Below are 14870 nucleotides of genomic sequence, written 5' to 3' on the forward strand. Positions count from 1 at the left end.
TTCCATTTCCCTCTCTCCATCTCCAATCAGATTTAATTTGAAAATTTTCAGCCTCCTCCGGCTAATTTGCAATTAAGACAATTTTGTTTGAATATGTAGTAATGTCATTACCATTCCACCAAATTAGCAAGGAGACTAAAGGTCAGTGTAAAATTTTCCAGCTGGCTGGAGCCTCTCAGCTGAGATTTGGGACTGGGGAAAAAAAAAATCTAGCAGCATCAGAATAGCAACTTATTTTAAGTCTTGTTTGCATGAATACTAACATCTTTTATTACATTTACTGTTGTTGTTGTTGTTGTTTCAGCAGGAACTAGATCTGTTTTACAACAGACCTAAATAATCACCAGCTAGTTTCTATTGCAGGCAAACATACTTTCTGTGAAGTCTGGTAGTACTAGAAGGAGTTAGTCCTAAGTAACATTGCAGCAGATTATTAGATAACCTCTAACAGCATCCTCTAATTAGAGTTCTTATGATACAATTTCATCCTGTAATTAGTTGAGATTGGCTGCTTCCTTTTGCAGCTTATTAGTGGCAACACAGCTGTAGAAGTGAATCCACTCTCATTTGTCAAACCTTTTTAAGTCTCTTTTTTTCCCCCCCTCTCTGCCTTTTTTTTTTCTTTTTTTTTTTTTTTTTTACTTTGCTTTTGGGTTTCTGCAGCTCAATTTGGTGTCTAGTGTCACCATGTCGAAGAACATGTTGGAGACATCCCCACAGAGCTTACCTCAAACTCCCACAACACCAACGGCCCCAGTCACCCCAATTACCCAGGGACCCTCCGTAATCACCCCAGCCAGTGTACCCAATGTGGGAGCCATTCGAAGAAGACATTCAGACAAATACAACATTCCTATGTCATCAGGTAGGATGCTTTGGATCAATGCTTCTATTTTGATAGGCCCCGATTTTACGTTATAACTGAAATATCATAGAGGCAAATTGAGGGTGTCAAAAAGGTATTTAATGCAGATGATTTTTAAATATTTTTTTTTTAACCTCTATTTTGCTAATGATCTTAAAGAAATAGAAAACTGAAAGAAAAGACACTCTGAAACAGTTTTGTTTTAGTGTAAGAAGTTAATACTGGATACCTGAGAAGGGTTGGTATTAGTGATGATATATACTCCTTTAGCTGCCGTCAGCCTGCACTAACCATAGTTAATTCAGTATATGCGTGGTAGTGTACTGCTTCTCTGTGAACCAGACAAAAATTGTACAAAGAAATGTTTTAGGTGGGAAATAAGAGCGGGCAGGGGAGGAGATGGCTGACCATCACCGTATGACCATGTAAGAAAATACTCAGCACATTTTAAAAGGGTCTCGCTGCTGGCGGCACACAGGGTGGCTGGGGACGCCGCTGCTGGCGCACGTTATACGACCGACTGGGGCACGCTTCATTTGCACTTGTACGTCGAGGAGCATAGAAAAGACTTTTTTGGTATAATTTGCTTGTCTGCGGCCTTTTGTGCATTCCTGAGTAAGTAGTTCCTTTGAAAATCTTTGTGAGCATGTAGGAAACAAAGTCGTCAATCATAATACAACAATGCAGGCTACTAATAACATTGATGTACAGTTTGTGTGGTTTTATTTTACAGAAATTGCCCCAAACTATGAATTTTATAAAAATGCAGATGTCAGACCTCCATTTACTTATGCAACTCTCATAAGGCAGGTAAGTAGAGAGAAAATTAAGTTTGCCTGATTAAATTAAAATTCATTAATGCTTAAAGTAAGGCTTGGCTGAGAAAGTGTCATCCAGTCTTGTTAGTAAACCATTATTTTGTGTCACTATGTATCTTGTCTCATTTCAGGCTATCATGGAATCGAGTGACAGGCAGTTAACACTTAATGAAATTTACAGCTGGTTTACACGGACATTTGCTTACTTCAGGCGTAATGCAGCAACTTGGAAGGTAACTTCTTTGCCGGTAGTCTAAAGATGCCTAGTGCAGTTCCTTACAGATAGCACAAGGAACATTTATTTACATGACATAAGCAGATTAGTATCTGCTTCCCCTCTTTTTAACCTGCCTCTTGAATGGAATGAATTCCCTCTCTCAAAATGACAAGTGAAAGAATAATTTTGCCTCTGATATAGTTTTCTAATTTGGTGCAATTAATAGCTGAGGCTTGGCAGAGAAATGAGGGCCTGACACACTAATTACAGTGTGAGCACTCAATCATCAACACCTTTGTTAGTCGCACTATATTACTTTTTCTCTTGCATATTATTGGCTAATTAGTTTGAAAAATGTCTGTTTGCCTTGTGCAACAAATGGAGGCTGTAGGTTTTGTCTTGGTCTGTGCCTTTTGTACACATCATACCTCATCATACAGACTGAAGCTGCCACAGGAGTGAGGGCCATGGCTACTCAGCTGGAACTAAAAGAAAGTAAAGTGAATATTATCCTGTCAGAACATAAATGCAGTTTATTTACTTAGACAAAAGGGTTCATCTGTATCCCTGTCCAAACAACTTCATTGTCTGGATCCTACAAGGAGCTAAAAAAATGTTAGTTCTGTGCATCTATTTTTGGAAAAAAGAGCAACGTCTAGAAAGATAAGGGCACTCAGCACAGACTAAGTGAACTGTTTTATTTTCATTTCAAAAAGCAGTCAGAAACATCAATTAGCCACAAGCCATTTGGTACAAAAGGGGGAAAATGTTTGTAGCTGAGAAGAATAGAGGCAGCAAAGCACTCATCAGCATACTAAGAATTTTAGACTGTGAGATATGCTAAAGTGAATTAATTTGGATTTAAAATGCAAATTAATCTGGCAAGCGATTACAGATATATGGGTGTGAAGCTCAGAACGCTTTTAATTTACAAAATGTTTAGATGTTATTAGTTGCTACAGTATGTGGTGCTGTACTGTAAATGAATGTAATTGTTTTATTTATGCATGGTTACTTGATATGTATTTTATAAGATGAAAATGTCAGGGGTAATCTGTAGAAAATATGTTTTAGAGCTTTTTCAATAAGTAATATTTATGTTGAAGATTTACGTTTTCTTTTGTTACTCATTAGAGAATGTAGTGAATGCTCCGTCATTTGATTTACTGAAAGAAATTTTAAAAGAAATGAAAGGTGATTTAATATCTTAGCTTGGTCTCATCTCCACAGCTCGGGGATCCAGCAAAACTCATTCTGAACAGCTTATTAGTTCTAACTATATCGCATGCATAATAAAACTGCTCATTTGCTCATTAATATTAAAATTATCATATTCAGAGCCATGGGCATTAAGATCAATCAAATCCTTGGATTTCAGGTCAGATGCTAGATCTGCTTATGCTTTTTTTTTTTCCTCCTTCTTTTTTTTTTTAAGAATTCTTTTCTTAAAGCAAGCCAGAAGCTTGTCTTTGTGCAAATAGAAAGAAATCTTCATCAAAATTACTTTGTTTTATATTCGTAAAATAAGAATTAGGTCATTACTGACTGTACTTGATAGCTATATGCCAGTTTACCTTGACAGGAAGAAATATTTGCTTAGATTTATAATTTGATTTATGGGAAATATTTGAAGTAAATTATGCTGTCTGCTGTGTATTTATTATAGTTTAAATTTTAAGAATGATTTAATTTGATTTAAAAATGTTAATTTTGAGTAATTACTCTAATACAAAGCAGCCAACAACATCTGTTTGCATAATCGTGGTGGAGAAAATATACATTCAGGTTATAGGAGACATTTATTTTTTCAGTTTCTGTCTAACAGTAGGAAGCAAAAGAAAAAGGAAAAAAAAACTTTAGTGAGAAAATATTTTTTAAAAGCCTAAGTGTGTCCTATTATGCAGGGAGAGTGTTGCAAAGTAACTTGCATATGTCATCTAATAATACAGAATAAACAAACTCTGTCATTTCGTTATTATAAGGATGAAAAGAATGCCTTTGAGCTTATTTGCATAAAGCTTTGTGCAAAATTAACACTTGTCACTGTAGCCTTTTTAGCATTTTAATACCTCAAGCAGGACTGGTTCCTTTGGACATTTCAACCATCCCCAAGTGCTTGATCAGGGACACAACAGAGCTGACCTAATTGTTCTGGCATTTTCAAAGATACTGTAATTTGTACAGATATTGCAATTTAGACCAGTTCAATGAAAGGAAGGTTTTGACACAGCTATTATTAAAATAGCTTGGAAGGTTCTGTTATCACAAAGTTCAAACCACAGATTCCAGTAATTTGTAAGTTTGGGGTTTACAATATTATACATATTTTGAATTTAATGCTTTAACTAAATTGAGATTTTTCACTATGATTTAGAATAAGAAGATTAACAAAGTATACTGCATAGGCTGCCTTCTTAAATTGTATTAATTTTACTACCTTTTCCCCCTTTTGTGTCTGATTTAGAATGCAGTGCGTCATAATCTTAGCCTGCACAAGTGTTTTGTTCGAGTAGAAAATGTTAAAGGAGCAGTATGGACAGTGGATGAAGTAGAGTACCAGAAGCGAAGGTCACAAAAGATAACAGGGTACGTTGGTGGTTGGTTTTGTTCAACTGAGTTGTTCTGTAATTCTGTAACCTAAGTGAATCCTCTGTGTACTACAACCTGACAGACAAAGTGAGCACTTATGTGGAGAATACATAGCAAGCTAATAGCTGTGCTGGTGCATTCTCTTCAGTGAGCTAACATTTATTTCATTTTTGTGGTAAATGCTATTTTCTGTACATTCCTTGCCTGCCTACCTTTCCCATATAGTTTGCTGCAGAGGAAAGTGATAATGGTTTTTGTTTTTCCAATGTATTTCACCATGTGTTTGTCATTTTAATTCCATCTGCCATAAGTTCTTCTACTATATATTAAAAATAGCGCTGTGTACATATGTTGCCCATGTGTTAGAGTTTCATATGTGCTTGTTTTTACTGTAAACCTTTGACAGAAGTAGGGAGTCGTTCAAGGTCATTTTGGAATATAGGTATCATGCACTCCAGTCCTGACCTCAAAAATATCTTCTTGATGAGGATAGTATTCATGAGAAGCCTTCACAGGAGGACCTTTGGCATGCTTACTGCCCTACTTTCAAATTAATCCCATGTCAGTATGACTGATTCTGTGGATGCTTTTTATTCCTTTAGAGTATATAATTCGTTTTGATAAAACCATTCAGAATACCAAAGGTGCGGAGAGGGAAGCTGGAGGTTTTTCTTTGCAGGAAGGTATTTGTATTTCTGTTTGTAAACAGGCACCCAGCTGACTTCTGGAGGCACTAATTTTATTGAAAATAAATTCTATGGTGATCTGGTATATAGTATTTTTAGTCTGATTTAAATACGGTATGTTCCACTTGTTGGAAACTAATTGATCCACTGTATTGTTCATTTACAATGTTGTACCCTCATAGTTTCTCGGGTGGGAAGAGTAAGATCCTTTTATTCAGCACCTTAGCATGGTTGTGTCTAATGTATTCAAATGTGTACCGGTGTTAATTCAGAAAACCAAAACCAAATGGCACAGTAAGCGTAGCTGAGGCAGGTGTTGTACAAAGTTTAAAGCTATCTCTGTCAAATTCTTTCAGTGAAATCAGAACCTTTACAAGTCACTACGGCCCTGCTTTTCGAGCAAATTTCCACGTGGCCCTAATTACATCGAGGCTTTTGCTTTGCTGATGCGAGTAAATCACTGTGTTCTAGCGGGTTGAGCCCCTTCACCCCAACTTCATTTCATTTTCGTTTTAAAACTCTGGTCTTCAGAGCTGAAAAGCCAATCCATTAACCCAATGAGCCAGCCAGGATGTCTGCCTGTTACTTAAACTTTGAAAAATCATTTATTTTCAGAAGCCCGACGTTAGTGAAAAACATACCCACCAGCTTAGGCTATGGAGCAGCTCTTAATGCAAGCTTGCAGGTAAAAAATACTAAATTATTCTTTCTTTGTACACACTAATTATGTTCGTATGTGTGACATATTTAATTTCCTGTTGTACTTTGGTATAGAGTTACCTATATTTATGTTTGTGTGTGGACCTGGTAGTCATTCTAAATAGTTGGGTTTGTCATTCAAGTAAGTTGTGTTACCTAGCACTGCAAGTACTAGTTCTTATTCATGCTACTTTTGATGTGAAGAAGCAAGAAGGACACCCTGTGGCAAAATCTGGAACACTCAGTTTTGCTGCAAATGTTAGATTGATAGAAGCTTTTGCAAATGCATGTGGATATGCATTAATATTTATCCAAGCTGTCATAAATGATTTCACATCATAGTGTTGGGGAACATGGTGCTCATGGCAAAAACTTTAAAGTTTAATTATAATATATAATTTTTATGCAGAAGAGGCAAATGTCAGGACTTTTTTATTTTGAGTTAAGTTCTGGTCATTTTTTAAAGTATAGCAGCTGCCTGCATTATAAAGGAGCCATACATTGTGTGGAAGGGCATAGGGGTTAAGTGTAATTCAGTCAAAAAATGATGTAAAACTAGAAAGTGCTGTGAATATTGGAACATAGTTAATAATGGAAAGTAATGAAACCTATATAAGCGAAATAGTAAACCAGAAATACAGCTGCTGTTATATTCAAATGTGAAAATAATTGGAAAATGCACAAAATCCTTGTGACCGCCTGCACAACTACCCAAAATTGTGTGTGTGTACTTCCATGCACACATTCACACAGCTTTGTGTGTGTACATTCATACGTGTATGAACATTTAGAGTGATTTGTATACGTATGAACTAATAATTTTATTTTTACTCTTCGTTTTGTTAGGCTGCACTGGCAGAGAGTAGTTTACCATTGCTTAGTAACCCAGGACTGATAAATAACGCATCCAGTGGCTTACTGCAGGCAGTCCATGAAGATCTCAATGGTTCACTGGATCACATTGACAGTAATGGAAACAGCAGTCCGGGCTGTTCTCCTCAGCCTCACATGTAAGTGCTCTTAGCATCCTTTCAACAAAAAATGCCTCACTCTAAGACACAATGTTACTGAAAAGTGCTTTGAAACATGGTAAGTGAAACATCTGGAATGTTTCAAACTAAACATTTGTATTAAAACACTTAAATAGATGAGTCTACTTTGTAGTAAGATTGGTGTAAGCATTTATTAAAAAAAACAAAACAAACAAACAAGCAAGCAAACAAACAAACAAACCTCTTTAACTGGCTTGCAAGCATTGAATGTAACGGGAGGCTGATATCTGTGGTCATTTTCACAGCCTGGTGTGTAAGGTATAGTCGGAATGTTCATGTTAGAATTAGTTGTAATTTTAACTGTGAGTCTCTAAACCATTTATGAACTGTAGTAGAGATATTGCCCATTTATATAAACCGTAAAATGCAAAGTTTAACTGTTGCCCACAGTTTACATAGAAGCCAGTAAAGTGTAACTTTTTGTCTGTCGTATAAATCAGTGTAATTACATATTCAAGTTTAATTACTGGTGCGTCTGTATTGGCAAGGTTTATATGTTATATTTTATGCAAGACTACGATTCCTATTAATATTTAGCAGCTAACTATATCATTAATTACTCTAAAATCTTTCCCCTACCATCTTTTTAATGGAGCTGAGAGAGTGGAAGTATTAAAAATTGATGTATTGTGGATTTCAGAAATGTGTCTGAAGCTTTAGAAATGCCTGGCCTTAATCAGTGGTGTCAAACGTGGCAGTTTCTTGTTTACTAAATAGTAAAACATGTATCTTGGAGGTATTGTTTCCCAGGTTATTTATATAATAATTAGCAGTGTGATATCTAAGTAGACGTAGATTTAAATTTACTGTAGGATGATTTTTAATGTCTGTGTATGATTATGGTCTCTTTTTTCCCGTGTTTAAAACAGCTGATCTGATTTGCTTTCTTTCATTCCATTTTCCGTTTCACATTTTTAATGTTCGTTTTAATTTCTAGAGTGGGATATTTAACAGTAACAGTAATGGAGACCAAACTCCCTTTTTACTTATGCTCTGGTGTGTGGAGAATCCATTTTGATCTGACCTTTTTAGGGGAAATATTTTGCCCGGTTTTCCTTCTTTTGTTTGGCATGTTAATATGTCTATGATCGCATAGAAATGTTTATTGTCACACATTTAATTGTTTTATTGCACATTTATTCTACTTGCCTTTGAAAATAATACGCTGTGAACATTCATGTATTTTATCAGGTTCCAAACCATTACTTTTTCAAAATGGAAAAATTTGTCTTTTGGAAGTGTCTTTAGATGTATTAAATAATACAAAAGAAGTAATAAAACTTGAAGTAGAAAGAACATGAATATATGCTCTTGAGAGTAACTCTACTCTAAAACAAGTAAAGTGAGCAATCAGACAAAAGTTTTTATATCCCATGCTTTATGCTATCAACCATGCAGTGGGTAGCTTGAGGCCTTTTACTTTTAGCAGTTCTCCTGAGTATGCTAATGCTCTCTTCCTGTATAAAATGCCAAGACAATAAAACTTTAAAGAGCAAACAAGAGTTAGATCATGTGTGTTAAAAACAGCTACTTTACAGAAAAGAATGACACTTGCTATTAAAGTTGTTTTGTAAGTGTTTGGCAGATCTGTTTACATATCTTATGTACTGTCTGCCATTCTGCTGGATAAACTGAGATTTCTGTGCATATGATTATGTAGATAGGGCTACATTTATTGCTGTGTTTATAGCTAAAATACAGCATATTGTAGCGATTCTTGCCTATAATAAAGGCAAATAACTTGAGGTACGCCCTAACTCAAAATTCAGCCTTCTTCTCTCATTTCTATGATACATCATTTGTCAAAACTGGCAGTTACAGGACTTGCCATGGTGGCTTTTTGAAACTTAGTACTACGTGTTGGTCAGTTCTTGGTAGATTGAAGGAAAAGCATGTAAATGCTCTGAGGTACCACTGGAGAAAGAGGTTATGCTCATTCATCCCTTGCACCCAATTTAGTGTAGGATTACTGGGCTTCTGTGAAACCATGAACTGTCAACCAAAAGATACAGAATATGACCAGATATCTGCTCACTTGTGGAATTTTTGCCTTTTCCTTGCCAAGGATTCCTTCCCACATTTGGTTTGGTTTTTTGTTCGTACGTTTTTTGTTGTTCATTGTTTGTTGGTTTTTTTGTTTGTTCGTGGGGTTTTTTTTGTTTGTTTTGGTTTTGTTTTAATGAAAAAGAGTTAATATACTGGAAAACAAATATTTTATTGCCACAGACATCCACTTACTTGTAGCTTCCTGAGAAGGTTGACCCAGGAAGTCTGGGCATTTCTGCCCTAGAGCAGTGTTCTTGGAGGATCATAATTACTGCATTCACCTATAAAGTAGGTGGCTTTATTAGTCTCCAGGTAGATTGAACCTTCATCTCCTGATTCCCAGGAAAATGTACTAGCCGTGACACCAGGAATACGCTGAGCAATTGCATTGCCATCTTGAAGCTGGCACACAACCAGGAGCAATGGAGCATAGCACTGGGGAAAGAGGGAAGAGGTTGCATGCCATTTAGAGACCAGAGCATTCAGTTGGGAAGGGGCAGAGTTTGGATTCTAGACAAGCTTCCAGGGAGACACATTTGTTTGGTATTAGAGCATCAGCAGGAAATGCAAAGAGTCTAGTGACAGTGTCAAAGCCAAGCATCTCAGGCATTTGGTTGTTAGAATTGTGCTGGATTTCATTTTATTAGATAAATGTATGTTAGTGGAGCTTTCTTATTTTGGAATGCTCATATTATTTTTTTAGCATAAATTTATCTTTTTATAAACGTAATGAAAATTGTGTGTATATATAATAGTCAGTAATTCTGTGCTTTCAGCATAAGAACATTATCAGAGAAATTGATTTCTTTTATTGTAATACTTTAGCTCTTGAGTGACAGAAAGTGGGGAAATTATTCCAGTCTTTGGACTTGAAGCTGGAACTTCACATCTAGTTTACAAAACAGAGTAGTAAAAGCAGTTAGAATTGGCAACATATCCACCTGTGGACATGTATCCGACATAGGTAGGTGAATCGGCTTACTTAGAAAACAGTCACTGTTCATTGAGTAGAGGAAGACTGTAGGCATAGAACTTCAAGTAAATGTATAGCATTTAAATGCTTGTTAAGTGCAGTGAGTCCCAGCCAGTGTATTTAGGGCAGTGGCACTTTAAAAGCTTGCAGGTTTTGCCTTGGGTAATGATATATATAATATGCTCCATTTCTTACACTTCTTGTACACTTAAAAATACTACAGTAAGTCTTAGCTGATCAGTATACCCATGGCATGGTACTTGGGAAATCTCCTGTACTAATAATTATGTAAAGCATCTGAAATTTTATGCTGTAAGCTTCCCAGTTTCCATTGCGAGTCTCGTGAAAGATGGTAATTTCATGATTTGGTATGCAGCATATCACTGGTAGGATCTCAAATCCTAGGTTTACTTTCTGTGTTTTAGCAGTATTAAATCCAAGTTTTGTCTTTGATTAGTCTTCAAATCTGATTCCTGGTAGGTTGATGTTGGCGCTAAGTACTCCCTTGACATAAATGTTCACAGAGAAGATACTTTACTTAGTGTGGTCATGTATGTTCTGTTCAAAATGCCAGTTTCCTCTAATATCAGTTGTCAAATATGTCAAACAATCATCTTTTCATTTAAGTCAATGCTTGAGACTCTGTTCTTCCTTCATTTTTTGAACATGGACTGCTCCAAAATCACTGTGTGTTTTAACTGATAAGCAGCCAGTTTCAAAGTGACAAACACAACTGAAGGTATTTTATATGCAAGAATTCATTATCTATATAGTAGTAGGTGCTGCTAATCATGTGTAACAATTGTAAATGGATTTTGTTAGAAGCTCAACAGTACACACCTTTGGGGTATAAATGCATACTTCTGAAGTGAAAAAAGAAACCACAAATATCCCAACAAGTGCAATTAAAGCTGCACAGCTGTAGGAAACTTTGGAAGAACCTTCATCTGTGAAGAAACAACAGTGGATAAGACACAGAATGATACTTAGGGACAATAATGACAGTTCATGCATTAGTGATAACACAATTTCTTTTTAACCTACATGTCATAGCCAATATACTGCCAAGGAGTTTTGGAGGGATTTGATAGTTCCTTCAGAGACAATAAATTTAGGTTCTTAGATGAACCTCAGGTTCATAATGAAATGAACTTTGTGCTGTTTTTTTTTCCTGTCTCTGCTGCGTATTCAAGATTTCTAATTCTTGGGATGGAGTGTCAGGGATGGAAATAATGTTCAGCTGTGTTTCTGGTGTTTGTCTGTGCATTTGAGCTAGATTGATCACACTTAAGTGATTTTTGCAACTGGCATGGACCAGGGTGTTTTATCACGAGAACACTTAGTGCATGTCTTGTCCACATGTTCATATTTTTGCAAATGCATAATGGAAAATGCCATTTTACTTCATTTATAAATTTCAGGGAAAAAGGTAAAATTTTAATCTGCAAAGCTGTTCATTCATAGCAGTTGAGGAAACAAAAATGCAAATATCCTACTGGTGAAGTTTTGTGGAAGGAAGCTGTCATCATGGTTTTCTCCCTGCTCACGCTGTATGACAGTGTAGACTTAAGGCAACACAACTAATCTCTTATATTCTCAGTTAACATATGAAAATAATCTAGTTTCTAACAGCAAATCCAGAATCCTGAAGATAATGGCTGACATTCTAATGTCTAGGATTTTAATTGTTGATTGCTTTTTTTTAAAAAAAGTACAGTAAAAACAAAAAATTGTTTTTTTAGAGGCACTTCTTAAAAAGTGAATTCCTATATCCTCATATCAAATATGATTCTTTGTGTTCAACTATTGTAGCACAGTTCTCTGTAAGACAGGAATTGTTTGAAGCCAAATGTCAAGACACACATCTATCCCATGATTTTTAAAGCTGTTTCTAGAAAACTTTTAAGTTACGTTGTTGTTAGAAAGAATAACTTTTGTCCAAATGAACAAGTGTAACAGTCAGTCTGAGATGAATTAGAAAAGCTAACTTATCCAGTGTAGTCTTCGATTCTGCCTGTGAAAAGGTGAGTTCCAACCATCTGTGGTTTCAGTCACCTTTTCCTTTGTGTTCTGCAGTCTTTCCCAACCCTACTCCTTTACCTTTCCCACTCTTGCCCTGACTGGATCATTTCTTTCTGCAGCTCTATCTGCATAATCATCAAACTTGGGTTTTTTTTTTTATCAAACTTTTTTATCTTTAAATTTTATTCCCAGAGGCAAATATGATTATTCTGCTCTAAGATCATTTACTTTTGAGGTGCTTCAGTTTGAAAGCATTCCATTGTCAGGTCGTTCCCATATCTGATTATTCCAGTCCCCCACTGTTAAGCTTTCACACCACTTACAGTAGGTTACCTATCATTCCAGTTTTAATCCCTTTCATTCCCTTGTTTCTTTAACTTCATAATGTTCCAGTCCCCTGTCTTTCCATCTTTTTTCTTTTTTTTTTTCTTTCTTTTGTTATTGCATTGTCCCATTTCATGATCTCTTTGCATTTACCTTGGAGGCTTGTTCTCTTCTAGGAGACTGCTATGATCTGAGTCTCTTGTTCATTGTACAAGACTTGACATAGTGTATAAGAAAACAAACTCTCGAAACACATCAATTAACAGGGATGTAACAAGCATTATTAAATAGGTGAGAAGCATGTAATTGAGTGGATGAATGTGGTAACAGTTACAATATTTCTGGGTATCCTTGTTCATCAAAAATGTTTAACCTAATCACATGATATTTTAATGCCTGTATAATTTAATTTCACACATTTTTATTCATAAATCTAACATAAGGAAGATAATGGGCAAAGAGACATTGTGACAACAATTGATTTTTATTTTTAAATGACAACAGGAATAGCTAGGAAACAGGATCTTAAAGATTATCGCTTTTGTCTGAAAATACTCCTGTTGAAAAAAGCTCTGTTGTGAGAATACGCAGTGAAATAGTTTTGACTTCACCTAGCATCTTTGCAAAGCATCTGAAAGTGACAGGCAAGTCCAGGAATCCAACACTTCATCGTACTATTTTCTAAGCATTTACGATTTTTTTTGCCTACTGTTTGTATGGATCATGCAAGAGTAAACTCTTTTGAGTTGTTACTGTGCCTCCCTACTTTCATACAACTCCACTCACTTGTGGGCACTAATGGAAAAACAAGCAACGTTATTATTTTTCATGATTCCCATTGATGTAACTTTTCACTTGAATATTTTACTCAATGTTTATATTCTCCTGTTTTTCTTTTTGCATTACTTTACTTTTCAGTCCATTTTTCCTCTACAATTTGCTCCTGTTCATCAATTTTCTTGTCTTTCAAGACTGGTGTTCCAGTCCTTTATCATTTCCTCCTTAGCTTCTAAATGTTACAAGTCTTACTTTGGATCAGAATTTACTATTTCTTCTTTACATTGTTCCAGCCTCAGTTGTTGCACTTTTACAGTGTATTCCCAATGCTCTTGACAAAAAGATCACTCCAGAGATAATAGTGCCTTCAGCTGAAAAGTGTCAGAACCCCATAGCATGGTTTGTAGAAGTTGGTAGACTCCTGTGGGGTTTCACAGAACCTTTTTGGAAGTTGTCTTGCTGAAAACTTTGTGGTGCTGTTGTCATGGGCAAGATATTTATGCTTTTCACATAACAGGTCTGTGTAAGTAAAGGCGGCGTCTTAAATGCTGTTACAGATGGTTAAAATGTGTTTGAAGTTGTGCAAATAAATCTCTCTGCAATACGGTTGTGTAACTCTTAAATTTAGTTCATAAGAGATTCTTCTCTTTGTACAACACAAAAGCTGAGATGACAGTTCAATTTACAGTGTGTTTCTAAAAGTGCATGTACAGTTATGAATTTTATCTACTTTTTATGATTGCATTTGGATTTTTAGTAACTACAATATGATAAGCCAAAATTTTTGGAAATGGACTCTCTAGATTTTTTTTTTGTAAATGCACATGTCCGAAATGCACCTTTACATTTACTTATTGTCTAAACAGTTAAATAAAAACACAATTATAGCCAATTGGTAATGTTTATACCAGTAGTTTAAATTATGATACATAAATTGAAGCAAAGATTCAGTGAAAAATGTAGGAAATTATGCTGAAGAAGTAGTATTATTTGACTGCTATTTAGACTTAAGGAATTTTAGAAAACTCTGGGCACTTTATACACTTCAAAACACTAAAACTTTCAATGCATTTTTTTAAGAGTTTATAGAAAGACTTTGTCACAGTGTGAAACCCCATGTGTAGGTCACATTAAAGTAATCAAATCTCCAGATGACTAAAGACTTGATTACACCTGGTAAAGTCCATATACAAAAGCAGTGTTCACAATCTTATGGCAAAGTGCAGAAAATGTGCTCTTGGCATCTAATGGTAGTCTGTGATTTAGAACAGTGCTGGGAATGCATATGTGTAGACCAGACCCTGATGTGGTCTCTGTTAGGGTTATAACTGCAGGTATTCCTGTGGTTTCCTCCAACTAAACAACAATATTAAATGTATATCTTAAATTAAGCTGAACAGATCCAGTAGTCTTCCTCCTTTAACTTGACTTACCAAGTTCATTGGTTCCACTGTACCCATTAATAGATGTTTAATGATGTTGCAGAGCCTTTGTATGATCATGGCCTCTCACTAACCATATTCAAAGACTTCCATAAGCTTCCGATTGAGATGGAGAAGGGGAGGTGTTTCTTTGATACAGTATTATGCTGTGATAGTAGTACTCTGGGTAATTAGGGACTTCCCTCAACTTGATTTTTGTTTTTCTTTATGTTTCTCCTCATTCATTCCTTGCAAATTTGGCATTATCAGACATCACAGCTGAAAAATGCTCTCTGAGCTTTTATCTCCTCCTGTTCGAATAACACAGGAATGTTGTGGGCAACTATGTCATACAATTCCTCTCCTAAAATTATCATAGTC

General features: G+C 35.7%; 1 protein-coding gene across 31 annotated transcripts in view; it reads left to right on the forward strand.

The window, feature by feature from the left end:
- The window catches only part of FOXP2 (forkhead box P2), a 422851-nt gene that overhangs the window by 385396 nt on the left and 22585 nt on the right, over positions 1-14870 (forward strand). For all 31 annotated transcript variants that reach the window (XM_065048743.1, XM_065048749.1, XM_065048750.1 and 28 more), the window contains 6 exons: positions 664-865; positions 1599-1675; positions 1815-1916; positions 4365-4486; positions 5791-5860; positions 6721-6884. In XM_065048743.1, coding sequence (XP_064904815.1) covers positions 664-865; positions 1599-1675; positions 1815-1916; positions 4365-4486; positions 5791-5860; positions 6721-6884 — 737 coding nt within the window. The remainder of the gene's footprint in view (positions 1-663; positions 866-1598; positions 1676-1814; positions 1917-4364; positions 4487-5790; positions 5861-6720; positions 6885-14870) is intronic.

The sequence above is a fragment of the Columba livia genome, chromosome 1, assembly GCF_036013475.1.
Source record: "Columba livia isolate bColLiv1 breed racing homer chromosome 1, bColLiv1.pat.W.v2, whole genome shotgun sequence".
NCBI lineage: Eukaryota > Metazoa > Chordata > Aves > Columbiformes > Columbidae > Columba > Columba livia.